The 15,433-nt window shown below is 36.5% G+C and overlaps 3 protein-coding genes and 1 long non-coding RNA gene across 7 annotated transcripts in view; 3 read left to right on the top strand and 1 right to left on the bottom strand.

The window, feature by feature from the left end:
- Positions 1-1,591: 1,591 nt before the first annotated feature.
- On the top strand, positions 1,592-8,124 carry LOC146488214 (uncharacterized). Of its 2 annotated transcripts, none has more exons than XM_085122112.1 (7): positions 1,592-2,884; positions 3,039-3,131; positions 3,233-3,269; positions 4,330-4,532; positions 5,071-5,299; positions 5,675-5,773; positions 7,815-8,124. In XM_085122112.1, exons 1-7 carry the CDS (start codon positions 2,805-2,807, stop codon positions 7,950-7,952), a joined length of 879 nt encoding a protein of 292 aa, XP_084978238.1. In that variant the 5' UTR covers positions 1,592-2,804; the 3' UTR covers positions 7,953-8,124. The 2 variants fall into 2 exon arrangements, 1 of the variants encoding a protein (XP_084978238.1); XR_014867027.1 differs by having other exon boundaries at positions 1,650-2,884; positions 5,675-6,009; positions 6,804-7,820.
- On the top strand, positions 1,996-2,436 carry LOC146488215 (histone H2A-like). The gene has a single exon (XM_085120688.1). The coding sequence runs from the start codon at positions 1,996-1,998 to the stop codon at positions 2,434-2,436; it is 441 nt and encodes a 146-aa protein (XP_084976814.1).
- Positions 5,308-8,946, bottom strand: LOC146488213 (uncharacterized). The gene is made up of 3 exons (XR_014867064.1): positions 8,810-8,946; positions 7,820-7,915; positions 5,308-5,778 (listed from the first exon to the last, which is right to left on the bottom strand). It is a non-coding gene; the product is annotated as an uncharacterized LOC146488213 (long non-coding RNA).
- Positions 8,947-8,969: 23 nt separating this feature from the next.
- Positions 8,970-15,433, top strand: part of LOC146488212 (E3 ubiquitin-protein ligase NEDD4-like) — a 30,814-nt gene continuing 24,350 nt past the window's right edge. For all 3 annotated transcript variants that reach the window (XM_085122003.1, XM_085121993.1, XM_085121987.1), the window contains exons 1-7: positions 8,970-9,128; positions 9,263-9,339; positions 11,533-11,617; positions 12,031-12,069; positions 12,775-12,828; positions 13,835-13,885; positions 15,329-15,384. In XM_085122003.1, the coding sequence (XP_084978129.1) occupies positions 9,075-9,128; positions 9,263-9,339; positions 11,533-11,617; positions 12,031-12,069; positions 12,775-12,828; positions 13,835-13,885; positions 15,329-15,384 (416 nt within the window). In that variant the 5' untranslated portion in view covers positions 8,970-9,074. The remainder of the gene's footprint in view (positions 9,129-9,262; positions 9,340-11,532; positions 11,618-12,030; positions 12,070-12,774; positions 12,829-13,834; positions 13,886-15,328; positions 15,385-15,433) is intronic.

Genomic DNA, 15,433 nt, shown 5'->3' with positions numbered 1-15,433 from the left:
ACTAAAAATCGGTAGTACTATATTTTGGTTCAACCTTCCGTCTCAGTAGAATTACTGTTAATATTTCTTTAAATTAGTGATTTTGAAATGAATTAACACATTGTTCAAAGTTTAAATTTAGTGAATTTTTGCCCAAAATCATGGTATCTCCCACAGCAAAAACTATTAATGCTAATGTAAATTTTAAATTCATTGTGTCAACTAAAATATGTTTTTCTTTCTTTTGAAGTAACGAGTCAATACTTCAGTGTGGCCTTTACTGCATTTGACCAACACAATAGACAACAGGCCGATTAAGGTGGATGGATGAATGAATGAATGATTGAATGAAGGAATGAACGAACGAACGAATGAACGAACGAACGGATGCTGTCAGATTGCTGAACCTTACCACAGGGATACCCAACGACAGTTTTCTCTCAAATCCTTTGAAACACAATTTTAGACTATCTAGAGTGCCTTTAAAGCTCTGTAGGTTCATTTCAGGCCGTGCTATAATATTTTTATCTGTTCGGTCATTCTAGGGGAACTTGAGTCTTTTCGAAATTACTAGCGCATTTTTGCCCATTTTTCGAAAACCTTAGGTCTTATTTCCTTTCCGAAAATCTTAGCTGACCTTTCTTCGGTACCCGAAACCAAATTTTTATCAATCCGAAAACCTAGGCCTTAAATTTCCCATATCATGAACGTACGAAGTGAAAATTCCCTTTAGAAAATTGTAGGGGATTAAGGGCCTTCCGAACAGATAATTTATCGAAACGATCCGTTGCAATTGGGTGCCCCTGCTTACCAGTGTGTCATCGTCGACCGTCGAAGTCACGTTATAAGTCTTCAGCAGCAGGAAAAGATCTCTCGCCAGCTTAGCCTCCCTTGCAGTCAATTTTAAGGGACTCGTATTACTTCCTCCTCTACATGTTTGTGTGGAGGACTAATACGAGACTCCTAAAAACGCCTGCGTGGGAGGCTATCGCCAGCTGCACTGGCTGCCGGATTCACGACGAGGAAATAAAATGTTTTAAGTGTTTTATGTGTTCAGTGTAATGTTGTTTTTTACATTGCTACTAGGAAGATCATTTGATGTAATCATTATACGACTTCGTGTACGAATAAAGATTGTGACGACGATAACGATAACGACGACGACGATGATGTCGATAATGATGATAATCGGATTATGATTAAAATTACATACTTTGGTCGGGAAAATAGTTTCAAGAGGCAACCCACAGACCGAAACCACCTTTGGCAAGCGGATTTGGGATACTGGCTCATAGGGACAAAACATTTTAAAACTTGGATTGAAAACAGTTTTCATTTCCAGGATCAAAGTACTGGACTACACAAAAGCATCGGTCTATGACGAGTTGGGACGATCGAGGAAAAAGGGAAACTTTTCAGCCAGCCTACTTTTCATCGTCGAATATTTTGCCACTTGTTTCGATTTTTTCGTCGTCGCCACTCAGTCATCACTGGCTCTGGGTCTCCGAGAATAACAAAAATAGATGACAAAAAAAATAAAATGGTCCATCCCTAAAATAAACTGTCTTCTACCTTTTCATAGGCTTTTGTCACGTAACGCGAGTCTTTTATTTCCAAATACAACAAGCTGACTGCGGTTAATTTGCTTTGGCGTATTTCAATTTACAGATGTTTGGTTTGGCCGGAGCCTTTGGCAGCAACAGTTAATTCTGCTTCATGAAAGTTTCAAACTTTAGTGGGAGGAACGTCAAGGGCAAAAAATTTGACGTAATTATCACCTATTTTCTGCCATTGAACTGTGAACATTTTTCTTTTAATTTCTGCTCGTGTGCGATTGCGGACTGCAGTGGGAACAAAATGTACATTACTGACAACCGAATGTATACATTTTTTCCATTGGATAAACTCGATCCAGCCCGATTATATAAATTCATTTACCTTTGGCAGTATTTTTACTACCTACTCAATCTTTGCTGCCGTTGTTGTTAGAAGAAATCGGGCCTACTCATCGGGAGAATGGTGTCTTCCCACAGTAGCAGCAAGGTTGTCGGCAAATCGAAGAAGAAATTTCATAGTACGGCCTCTGGGGTAAGCCGCGCAGCTAGAGCAGGCCTACAGTTTCCAGTAAGCCGAATACACAGATACTTACGCCAAGGGAGGTACTCCAAACGTATCGCAGCCGGAGCGCCCGTGTACTTGGCGGCGGTTCTCGAGTATTTGGTTGCGGAAGTACTCGAGTTGAGTGGCAATGCGGCCCGGGACATCAAGAGACGGACAATTAATCCTCGCTCCATTGTACTCGCCATTCGTAGCGACGAGGAACTTATGCGGTTAACTCCACAGGTGATTGTGCCTAGCGGTGGAGTACTGCCACATATTCACTCCGTTCTGCTCACGCAAGCGAAAAGGAAGAAAGGGAAGAAGACCAAAGAGGAGGAGGAGCTGTTAGAGAATTAATATACCTATCGCCTTAATCAAAACGGTTCTTTTAGGAGCCACCAAATAAAGGAAAAAGTCTATAACCACAAAAGAAAGTTTTCAATTATAATTACAATTTGTCTGTAAGGTAAGATGTTTCGTTCTTCGTTCTAGAACAGTTTAGGTGGGTCATTACGAGTGCCTCCATAAACTTCGTTCTCCCTTAGGCATGACCAGAAATGGCGGGAAAATTTCGGCGCGAAACGGGATGCACGCCGCCACAGCCCAAAACACTTCAAAGTGATCTTTTTAAAACAAACCAAACAAATGCATCGTATGTTTACCTGCATGACCAGAAGGAAGCCAGGGTTTCTTAAGATCTTAATCAAAGGTTAAATGCGCAGGGGATGGCCAACGATTCAGAAAATGACGAAATGGATGAATTAGATAGCCACGCAGCTAGCTGGTCAGTTATTCCCTCTGCAAGGTAATCAACTTTTTTACTCGGTTGTTTTACATGTAGCTATTAACTTCACTCAACCGTAAGTTAATCGTATTAGATTAAATTAAGAGAAAAACGGTTGATTCCCAAAATTGTTGCATGCATCCGGTTTGAACGTAACACTGGTTTCACTTAACAGAAGTTCGCAAACTGTTAGAAGGCAGGAGAAATCCATGGACATTGATGCTCTAAAAGAAAATTTACTGTGGAAATCGATGGACGAACTGAGTAGGTAAACCAAGTATAGCCTTTATTTGAAATGGTTAACTGAACAAGGAAACCAACACAATTGTGCTGCTTCATGAATGTCTGTTATGTTTTTTTTTTTATCAGCGAATTTACAAGAGATACACACGAGATGCCTGTTGGGGTGAGACATAACATTTTTTCCCTCGATTTTTATGCTGGTATCATACTCAAGTAACGCATGCAACTATTTGACATCTTTTAGGACATCTACACAGTGCACTTAAGTCTTAAGTGTTACTTTATTGAAAATGATATCTGCATCTGGGATGCATTAAGCCTTCTTGTTACCATCAGCAGCAGACAATGTTTAGATATGACTGTTGGCAAAGTTGAAAATGGCTCATAACATGGTTTTGTTAAACACCATCTAAACTGTCTTTTAGTAACCGACCCTTTGTCATCACCGTCTATTAGAAATGTGTAAATAGGTAAAAACATGAACACAAAGAATTAATGCTGAAACGTTTATTTTTGACTGCAACTAATCACACATATTATCATACTACAACTGAGAAAAATCCTCCACATAAATACTGTTACCATTCCAGAAAAAATTCTAGTGGTCATAATTTCTTAGCCACTTTGTAAAACGTACTACACAGCAAGGTCCTATTAGGCAGGGGGGGGGGGGGTGGGGGTGCTTCCTAAATGGACCATAGGGAAGCCTCTGCCCAAAAGGGGTGCCTTTTTCAGGCTGGAGGTACAGTTGACTCCCGATAACGGGAACCTTCAAAGTAAATTGGAAAAGGTTGGAGTTATTGGGAGTTCGAATTATGGAGGGTAAAATTATATAGGAAATGACCTGAAGAGAAACGAAAATTGGTTCGAGTTAGCAGGAGGTTCGAGCTAGCGAGGGTTTGAGTTATCGGGAGTCGACTGTATTTAAAAGGGTGGGAGTTGCATGATCATGAGATGAAGTATACAAAAGGATAGGGAAAACTGTCTTATAAAATTGTATTTTAAAGGGAACTTCAAAACATCTGAAATAGACCTTATAAAAAACAAAATAGTGTCATTTAGGTACGTGAAAGGGGCACCTTTCCTGTCAAAAATGGTATATAAAAGGGTAAGGGTTTAGTCCTTCGGGCGAGTCAGTCTCCCTGTATAAAACATTTGTCAGTACTCCAGGGCAGGCCTAATAAGTTAATTAAATAATTGCCATTCCATGATTTTCTTTATAGGTTTGTAGCAAACTTGTAACAAGAGGTTCTTCCAAGCTCGATGCCTCAGTTCCATCAATGCAAAGTCTACCACACCCTTCTAAACTGAAGAAAAGAAAACAGAAACGTTCCAAAAATGTTCACACCCCACGTCACAGTCAGTATGGTTTTGATGTTACAGCTCATGTGGCACAGCTAAAAAGAAAGCACGCAGAATTTAACTGGTAAGTATTAAAGCATTCACTCTTTGGTACCAGCCCATAATTTTCAATAATGAGTAAAATGGACTATAGCAGTCAGTCAATGTGACTCATGAAAAGATTGGATAACAAACAAAAAAGTGCCTCAGACTCTGAGGTCATATTAATGTATAACCTTGATTATTCTGTACTAAAAGTTTATATTAACAGTGGTCAAGTGTTGCATTATCAGTTTTAATCTACTCTATATTTGGCACAGACAGTATGTTCCACCCAAACAAGTGTCCCATGAGAATTAAATAAAAATTATATTAATCCATGGGCATTTTTTTTTTAAAAAAGTAGCCAAATTGGTACTGCACAGGGTAATACTGAGTTGACTTAATGCAACATCAAGCTGCATCTATTCTGTGCAACTCTTAGAACAGATGAATGATTGGTTGATAAAAAGTAACATATCAATTAATATTTAAAACTGCTATGTATGGCAAACAAACTGAAATAGTTTTATGTTTGAAAATTACACATGACTAGTAATATTAATGTTTTTTCTTGTCTCCAGGCTTCTCCCACATCCAACAGATGACATTTCTTCTCCCTCCTGTACAGTTGATGAAGATCCTTTCCCCCCTGAAAGTAATGGACCTCAATGTGTTCCTAGCACCCCTACTTTACTCAATGACTTCGGGGAGCTGCAGAGTGAAATTTCAGAATGGCCATGGCAACTACCAACTTTAATACAGAGCAGTGAAAATGGTGTGGTGGCTGATTTATTTAAGGGTTATCATCAGGTAATTTGTGGTGTAATTCAAGTCTATGTAATTGTAAGATAATGCAATGACTTACTCTTTGCACAGGATGACTAAACAGAATGAATCCAAAGGGTTATTATGAATGGAAATACTGGTGAAGCTGGACGTACTTACCATAAATATTAACATCACCAGGAGCCACGTCACATTAGCAATAAATTACTTTGAAATTCAATTTATATTTATATATTTTTATTTCCTTGAAAGAATTTAAGAACAATTTACTGATACACAGAATGTTAAAAGCTGAGCAAGTTTCTGTAAAAATATTAGTTCCATAACTTCCAAGCAGGCGTGCATGGTTTATAGTGCACATTCCCTGTTCTTAAATATTTTATTTTTTTATTTGGCTAGCTCCCTCAGATACTGTCAGGACCTTTCAGTATACCCTCATATGCAGTTGCCACAAGAGAACAGTCACAGGAAGCACTTCAAAATGAAGAATGCCATATCATATCCTTTGAAGCAATTTAAGTTTGAGTTTAGTATTACATGTGTATAGTCTCACACCTGAATGCCATCGCCAATTTATTAGTCCTAGAAACATAAAAGATGTAAGTGAATACAATGCTAACTGCATTTGAATGCATTGGTTTCAAAGAAAGCTTAACACTAATTTTGAAAGTTAAGGCCCTGGGCTTATACATTGTCCATTCAAATGACTTTTTCCACATGGGCCCTTTTTCAGGGTGCTTAGGGACTGGTCATAAAGTACAGGGGGGGGTGGGCTGGAAAAAAAGGGGGGATGGGTCACTGTTTTCATGCATGTAAAAAGGGGTGGGCTAGCAAAAACCATGCATCATTAAAGGGGTGGGGCACATAATATTTTTGCACATGTTTTGCATCAAATGGTGCCTTTTGCCAGTAAAACTGTGAAATGTATTAACAGTAAAAGCACAAATTATAATTGTGTAGTTTCAGAAAATATCCATCCCCCATCACAGAGGGAATTTATAAAAGGACGCCCTACCGCCAGGAACTTCCAAGTTTCTTTCATACAATCTCTGTAATTTTGTTCTTTCTCTTACCACCATCCCCTCCAGAATCTTGAATTCCCTCCATGGGTGGGGTAAGGATATTTTCTGGAACTACACATTCTATCAAGAAAAGGGCAAGTTCACTCGCATCCATTAAAATGAACAACTATGATTCCATGTGGTTATTAATGATACATATTAGATGCACATTATCTTCTCAAAATCATTTCAGGTATTTCAACAAAAATAGATCTCATGCAATGATAAACTTCAAAAACAAGACTTTGTGCATGTGTGCTCCTTCCTCTATCATACTTGTCCTCTAATTTGTCTAGTTTTATGTATAGTCTTACCTTTATTTACTAGGGGTGGGTCATTTCATTTTTTACCTGAAAAATATGGGTGGGCCATGCATTATTCTGCAAAAATATGAGGGTGGGTCACACAAAACTAGCCTTCGTAAAAATGAATTTTTCCAGCCCACCCCCCCGGTACTTTATGACCAGTCCCTTATTTTCAGGAATGATTATTGTAGGCAACTTGAAGGACAGACAAAACTTTTGAGGGGAAAAACAAAGACAGACTTACAGTAGTTGAAACAAAATGATGTGAAGATGCAAAAAGTCAAAAACAAAACAAAGACTGAAAGGCCCAACACGTTTTCTTTTAACCACGAGTAACTTATTAGTTGCAGCGGGCTCTGTGAACAACCCAAACAAACAGAAACTAATCATTTGTATAGAACTATTTGAAGGTTTATTGGCATTAATACATGTAGGTCTTATCACAGTTTTCGACACCATTTTGATGAGTAGGCAAACAGGCTTAAAATAACAGTGTTCTTATGGAAATCTGTTGTCAAATAATTTTCATAAAACATCGCTTCTGAAAATTTCATGAATTGGAAACTTTTGGCACTTGGAAAAGGAGTTTAAGAAAAAAAATAGGACGGATGTAGCTGTGCCAGAAAGCATCCAGTCGTGTTTTGAACTTTCGATACATTTCACTGTATTTTTTTCCAGTGAACTATTCTTAGTAGCAGTTCCCGGCTGGTTTGCTTTACAGACAAATGACTATGGAAAGTTCAAGACACGAATGGACGCTTTCTGGCACAGCTACATCCCTCCATTTGTTTTCTTAAAATCCTTTTCCTTGAGCCAAAAGTTTCCAATTTACGAATTTTTCAGAAGTGATCATGTTTTATGAGAATTATTTGACATCAGATTTCCATACAAACACTGTTATTTTAAGCCTGTTTGCCTACTCGTCAATAAGGTGTCGAAAACCGTCTGAAGCCCATGGGATTATTTTTAGAAGGGGTTTTTTGTCAGATTTGGTGGGCTTGGTTTTAGGAGCGAGGAGTTAATATTTATCAGTCGAAATTTCACAGTAGGCTGGATTTCCAGCACTCTCCCTTTGAAGGCAAGGTTACCTGTAGGAACAACAGTTATTAATCAAGCCCAGCATAAAACTAAACAAAGCAAGACTGCATTGAAAGGAGCCTTAACTTAAATCACGATACCAGGATGTTTCCTGTCTTCAGCACTGCTTCTAGAAGTGGACAACCCAGCATTGAACCATGGTTTAATAATCCTCAATTTTCATCAGATAACCATCCCTGTTTTCCAAAAGAAAACCCTCTGAAAGAGGAATGATTACGAAATCCTACAAAGAATATGTACACTGTTTGTTATTGTTTAAATCGCAATTCTTAAATTATTACATTTTTTATCATTTGTACACACAAGCCCTCGGTCTTTACAGTCTTAAATTGATTGTACAAAGCAAGTTCTTTTCTATGCTATTAAATATATCTATTTAGTTTCATTTTTTTTATCTGTTGATGCATTTTTTCTGAACTCATCCATTAAAATAGACATGACTGACTTGGCAGTATTACTATCTTTTAGAATTTTTGAGTGAGGAAATTTGGCTGCCAGTCAAACAAGTGTGTTGGGAATTAATCAATTATAACAAGAAAAACTATGAAAGATGTTAATTTTCTTGCATTTTCTTTAATTTTCAAACAATAACAATTGGGTGTAAGTTAGTGGATATCAGGTACATGTGAGCAACCTCGTTCCAAAAAACAACCTGACTGCCCCTCCCCCACCCCCACCCCTCCTCACTCACTGAGGTAACCTCATAAAAATTCAAATTCTACCACAGCCACATCAAAACCACAAGTTAAAGCTTATTGAATTACATTTGTAATGGCTGTAGAGTAGAAACTGAAGCAACTGCTTGTGTTCTTTTATACCAGAACTTCCTTGTAATCATTCATGACATTGACATCCCCGTGATCCCCCTTTCAACGACGTAAAGGGTTTCCTTTGAGGGAAATTGGATGACGGCATAGACATAACGTCATTATTTGTGAACAGCTGTCACCTTGACGAAAAGCTCAATGCTCTAATATGTTTTATAGCTAGTCAGCTACAAGTACGCTTTCATGGTCTGCCAGACTCCTGAAAAATAACCAAGCTTGTTTGCATATTTCCCGCGCGTTTACCTTCTTGGTTGCCAACGTGATCGAAACATCGCAGATCCTCTTGATGTCAGAGTTAACAGAGTTAACTATAGCTGATTTATGCCAACGTAATATGCCATAAAAAGTCCGTAGAATCACGCCGCGACGTATTAAAATCGAATACCACCTCCTCAACGCCCCCGCTCCGCATTGCACCGTGTGGGGCCTGGATCTAGAATACAAGGAGTTAAAAATGGCCGCCCGTGGCAGATAGAACAGTGTTGTGTTTTCAGTCGTAGTAGAATCCATGGATTTGCCTCCGAGGGGTCCTTCGGTTGTCCATGGCTTGAAACCATCACGAGTGAGTATTTTGATCCGCTTTAAATCATAGTGTTGTGAACTTGATTTATCCTTTTATGTCTGGTAATGTGTCCATACCCGAATATGGGCAACGTCGACTTGGTTTGTCAAAGTAGATCTGTTTGTTTATTACAGAATCCTAGCGTGAAAATAGTACGAGTGGTTGTTATTGAAGGTGTCGATTTAGCCAAGAAGGACATCTTTGGTTTAAGGTAGGTAGGTAGGTAGTAGCCAAGGCATTTCGACAGATCCGTTGTTGTTTTTCTTTTTTCAGCCAAGTGTAACGGCGCACAGTACAATGAAAAAGGAATAGAACGTAATATAAGCTTAATGTCATTGAGTGACTGTTTCAAAAAGTCCTTTGGATTATAAGCTTACGTGCACGATATACAAATGTAGTTTTTGTAATATTTATCATTATAGGTCGTCATCATTTGGTCTTGTGCTCATTGATCATTTCTTGAACTGGCTTCAGTCATCCAAGAAATATATTTAATGAGCTTTCGTGCGTAAGCTTGTTTTTTTTTTTTTTTATTTGGCTTCGGTAAAAGTCATGCGGCTGCCTACCTTGAGTTACATAACACATTTCGTTTTGTAAGAATGAATGTATGTTGTTTAGCTAGCTTTTGGTGATTTGAACCTTAAAGAAAATTAATGTTCTCAATATGCTCCTAAGATACCGGCAAGAAAAGTATGTAGACAATGTTGACGTGACCTAAATAGAGGATTACTAATACAACCTTCTCAAAATGTTTTGTAGTAGAAGGAAATAACAGGAATAGTAAATGGAAAGAGCCAAGTTCAAAGAGGTCTTGCCAAAATTATTGTGAACTAAGTAGCAATTTATCATCTGTCATTAGTAAAATTGCCTACTGTCACTGGCTGGTATACAATACAGCTGATAATGAAAAGAGAACATATACATTAAAGGTCTATGATAGATAGTCATTGAGGCGTGTAGCACTGAGTTGGCTACCCATTATCTCATTTCCAACAAGCACGAGTGGAGTTGAAAACAATCAAGAATTATTACTAGATCTTGCTGATTTTGCATTTTACAAGAACAACCAGAAGACAATTTAATGGTTGCTATTTCTCAGGCATGGTACATAATATTACTTTATAGTGATGGCTTATACAAGTAAACACAGCTTCTAAGCCAATCAAATCCTTGGAGTTAAATTATACAATGATCCAGTTTTTAATAATGTGTATTTTTTTTATAACATGCTCTGCATGCAGCTGTTCAGTTCAGTTATATAAGGTCATATAATTGTATTTTAAAAAATTTGGGCTCACTTGAGCATGCGCATTTGCTAAGACCAAGAGGAGAAAAAAAAGATGTCCTTATGAAATTTCAGCCTACAGGCTCAGTTTAAGACATCTTTAAAGTTTTGGCTAATCTCTGCCATGCTCATAAAAAATAAAAGAAGAGTGTACAATGTGTGACACCAATGTTCGTCTCATCCAACCACAAGTAGACAAGTAGTGTATGTACAGTGTATGACAGCATGGTTGGACAATTAAAAAACTCTCCAAAAAGAGACCCTACAGTACGGATTTGAATTTGCATGCCAAAACTTGGTCAACAGTATTTGATTGATTTCTCATGCAGTGTATCTTGAAAGGTCTTGTTGATACCATTTGATTAATTACTAAAATTGCATCCCTGTCCTATACCCAAGTAGTAAAATGTTATATTTCCCATAGTCAGAATAATCCATTTTTCAAAAAAATTAATGGAGGAAAAGACAAGTTTGTCATTTATTGCCTTTCTTAATTCTTGGGTGTTTTAAGTCATTTATTAAGCTTTATGTACATGACTGTACATCTTGCGGTTGCTCTGATCTCTGAATTTCCTGTTATCATTTAACACCTTTTAAAATTACAACTGCTTATCACAAAAATTAATTCTCACAGGAAAAAAATAATAATTAACGCTTTGCTTGGAATTCTTTTTGAATGCATCAATATTCTTATTTCTTTTTCTTCTTTTTTTTTTTCTTGACTGTGTTGTTTAATTCATTTAGTCTATATGACTTTAAACACTGAAGTATCTTACTGACTATTCAATGTAATTAAATCTTATCTTTGTTACAGTTTTGTTCAGGATTTAGTTAAGAAAATATTTTTTTTTTTCTTCTTTTTATTCAATTCATTAGTACATTGTATACAAATAAGCTGTCAATAAGTGCACCCTTGCTGAGAATTAACTAACCTGAGTACCAGGCCTTCTTAATGCTACTGGATGGGAACAGAGGAAGGGAGAAAAGGAAGGAGTTTCTTTCCATTATTCCCCCCCCCCCCCCTCCTCTAAAAAGCCTGATACTTGGGTTAAGAATCAACTTGAGTTGCATTTCTTTATATTGTAGTACTAATAGCTTCTTTGTCATGTATCTTTCTAGTGATCCGTACTGCAAAATAAAATTGTTCAGGGGAGACAGAGAATTTGGAGAAATAGATTCTGTTGTTACTGAAACTATCAAAAAGGTAACTCTAAAGGCTTTTATCTTGAGTTCCCAATATCTAGAGAGCTGTAATTTAGTCTGCTGCAAATAGACAAGAGGGTTAGTTTCTAATCAAAAGAAATTGTGCTGCTGCATTTGTGAGAGACTACAGTGTAGAAAAGAATGTTCAAGGTTTTATCAACAGAGTTGATAAGGAAAATTTGCCATGGTGACTGTATTTAAAAGAGATACAAGTGCCAACATTTTAAGCATTACTTAATCTCTATTGCAGTCGTCTTGTTTACATGTAGTTTATCTTTAAGTTAGTTATAGCCAGCTTCACCCACTAAAACTAACAAACTGATAAGTTTGGTAAATTTGTAGTTTAATTACACAATGACATGCAATCTTGAAATAATGAATACATTTTTTTTATTTGCTTCATTCTGTATGTAGACATTACATCCAACCTGGAACCAAGGATTCTTCTTTAGGGTAAGAGAGCAGTGCATGCATCATATGCTAATGTTATACATGGCTGTGCATGTCCATTCAAGCTAATCTGTAATCAGAAACTTCATAGCAAATCTAGATATGTGTGTCTATAAATTAAACACTTTTTTGCATTTTATGTGTTTTAGCCCCAATAGTGACAAGAGACCTGTCTTGATGTGCAAACAAATTCTTCTGACTTAAGTATATTAAAAATTAAGGACTACATTGAGGAGAATATGGCTGTTGGTATCGCTGGTTAATAGGATTAAGGATACAGTTGACTCCCGATAACTCAAACCCTCGCACTAACTTGAACCAATTTTCCTTTCCTTTCAGGTAATTTTTTTATATAATTTTACCCTCAATAACTCAAACTCCCGATAACTCGAACCTTTTTCAATTTCCCTTGAAGGTTCGGGAGTCGACTGTACTTCCTATGACTGAGGGGAAAAGTTAACCAAAAAATTTTACTTAGCCAAAATAAAGGTTAACTGTTAATAAAATCAAAAAATTCTTCAAAACTTAAATTAATGCAACTCTTTTCAGAAAAATGGAAAAAAAAATTAATATAGAAAAGAAGAAATCACAAACCTGAATGACCAACCACCCAACAAAAACAAGCAAAAATTTAGGCTGACAGAAAAGCACCCCAGAATAATATACTGTAGAGTTTCCAGTAAACTTGCTTTTCTTTGTTCTCTGCAGGTGAACCCTAGAGACAACAGACTTTTGTTCGAAGTATTTGATGAAAACAGACTAGTAAGTTATACAACACTCACACATGTATACATGTAGCATTGCACAGCTAAATTATGCTGTGGTTTAAATTTGTTTTGGTTTAAAATTTTTCAAACCAGTTGTATTTTTATTTTCCTTACCATAATCTGAAACAAAGGGAAATGTAAGTCAACTGGTTTGAAATTATTTTTTTTTAAACCAAAAAGTTTTTGAGCCACAGCACATTTATGTATTAGATGATTCTAGTAATATTATTATCTATTCAATATAATTTAATTAATTAATCTAATTATAACTATCTAACTATAATAAATTATTATCTAATATAAATAAGCATATTTTAACATGGAAGGCTGAAAAAAATTATATAATTCTATTAATTTATTTTCAGACTTCCTTGTTAAAATGAATAATTTAATATGTATATATACCATCTGGGGCATATTTGCCCACTTATAAAACTATAATTTAAGTACAGCAGGTCCCCGAATTGTTGTAGGACTGATCTCTCTACAGAAATGTAGGATGAAAACATCTGAAGGAATACATTTTCCTGAGAACAGCAGTGTGTATTCGTGACTAGCACAATGTACTTCACATTCTTGACAGAAACTGCTGCAGAACTTTGCCTTTATACGTTATTTCTTTACCAGTTTTTGTTTACGATTTTCTGGACTGTAGATTGTATCTTAGGTTTAATTATAGCTGTACATATAATTTTATTAATCAGTCTTTAATTTTGTTCATTTGAAAACTTTCATCTCTTCTGTTTCACTGATGCACAAACATAAAGGAAAATTGATAAACATGTAATTAATACAAATGTACATTTGGCTAAGACTTGGTCGAAACAATTGATTGTAAGTTTTAACTTGAGACCAAATTTCAACTGCAACATGTATGTAATGCTTTCAAGTATTTTGTGGTAAAATTCTGATTAGCCCATTATTGAGCAGACTAATTAGCAATAATACCAACTGATTCAAATAAATAGAGTAAAACAAAATCATGTAAATGTCTCTTTTAGACTAGAGATGACTTTCTTGGAGAAGTGGAATTACCGTTGTTTTCCTTAGCAGTAAGTACTGCATCCTGAGCTAAACATTACTAATTTTTTTTGGATTACGGTAAATGCAGTGAAAGGTCTCACAAAGGACATCTGAAATGCCAGCAAGTAAATTAATGGTGTAAACTTGCTAAGGGAGGAGGTGGGGGGGGGGGGGGGGGTACTAATTTCTTATTATTTCAAGGTTGTTGCATTTCAAGGTTGTTGCCTAAGAAAAATTTCAAGGAGCACACAAGGCCAAAAGCTTATAAGTTAGGAGCCCAACATGTGAAGTGTCGGTGCTGCTGAAAGAAATTGGAGGTCCCAGGCTTCCAGGCTCCAGTTGTATTAAGTGGCAGGATTGTATTTTATTAATTATTTGACTGAGAATGAAAAATACAACTGTAAAAGAATTTCTGTGTCATGGACAAGGCAAGTGGTTGCTGGAAGAGGTGGTACCAGTGATTCTATTGCTTGTGCAAGATGTTCAAACACACTTGAATCTAGACATACATTGTATATTTACTAACAGATGATACCAGACATTAGCGAGTAAAGGTTTCTCTGGCAGTCTGTCACAATCATACTCCACCATGCACATGCACATGTTATGAGCTGTGGGCCAGATCACAGGAGAACTGATACTGTATTAATTATTATAAAGATAATAAATAATTTCTGATTATTTATTATCATCATCATCATCATCATCATCATCATCATCATCATCATCATCATCATTATCACAAAAATTGCTGTTATCATTTTAAAACAGCATAACATCTCCACCACCTGAACTGAAACAAGGTGTTCCAAGAACAAATCCAGCATCACGATCATGTACAATAGCAATTAATATTCTTATTCATAAAGACCCTGATTCATGATACTTTGTCATCTGGCCAGCAGCTGAGCCTGTGTATGGTTGGGTACTGTTTGACGAGAGTTAATGAGACAGCAATACGTGATGACAAGTTGTCGATCATTTCATACAAAGAAGTACAGCTGTAGATTGACTAGCCCAGTTTACAGTTTACTGTGTTTTACAAATAATTGTACACTATAGTAAATTAATAATTATCCTCACTGTATCAATCACTGTGTAATAAAATCACATATGCAATGTACAACAACATAATTATGCAACATGCAACTATAGTGCTGTGTACATGATGTACATGCATGTAATGTACATGCATACAACAATGTATGTACAGCAACATATGCAATACGCAACAACAGTGTAATGTACACTGTACATGATGAGCATGTTGGGTTGTTGGTTGTCTAGTTGTTAATTTGGTGAATTGACCACCTGCAAAATTGAATATGTAAATCTTAAGCTGCATGTAAGGCAGTAAAGTTTGCACAAATAATTAAGGAAGTGCTGTGGTTGAGGGTACCATTATTATTTTGTATTAATAATTAATATTTTATTAAATGAACCTGTTGTTGAAGTCCCAACTTTTCTTCCAGACTGAAGGACCAAATGTCCAAATACATCCAGGAAACTATAACTTGAGACCAAGAAGGTACAGTACACTCTTTGATGTTCACCATGTAGCTACTATTTTGTTGTAA

The sequence above is a fragment of the Pavona decussata genome, unplaced genomic scaffold (genome assembly GCF_977016875.1).
Source record: "Pavona decussata unplaced genomic scaffold, jaPavDecu1.1 SCAFFOLD_11, whole genome shotgun sequence".
In the NCBI taxonomy this organism is placed as follows: domain Eukaryota; kingdom Metazoa; phylum Cnidaria; class Anthozoa; order Scleractinia; family Agariciidae; genus Pavona; species Pavona decussata.
The sequence above is the reverse complement of the archived record's forward strand: the minus strand, read 5'-3'. Positions and strand labels throughout refer to the sequence as shown.

Bases quoted from the DNA above. Each gene is read 5' to 3' on its own strand.
- LOC146488215 (XM_085120688.1), top strand. From the start codon at position 1,996: ATGGTGTCTTCCCACAGTAGCAGCAAGGTTGTCGGCAAATCGAAGAAG.
- LOC146488214 (XM_085122112.1), top strand. From the start codon at position 2,805: ATGGCCAACGATTCAGAAAATGACGAAATGGATGAATTAGATAGCCAC. The intron at 2,885-3,038 runs GTAATCAACTTT...TTCACTTAACAG, and splicing joins TCAGTTATTCCCTCTGCAAG to AAGTTCGCAAACTGTTAGAA. The intron at 3,132-3,232 runs GTAAACCAAGTA...TTTTTTTATCAG, and splicing joins TCGATGGACGAACTGAGTAG to CGAATTTACAAGAGATACAC.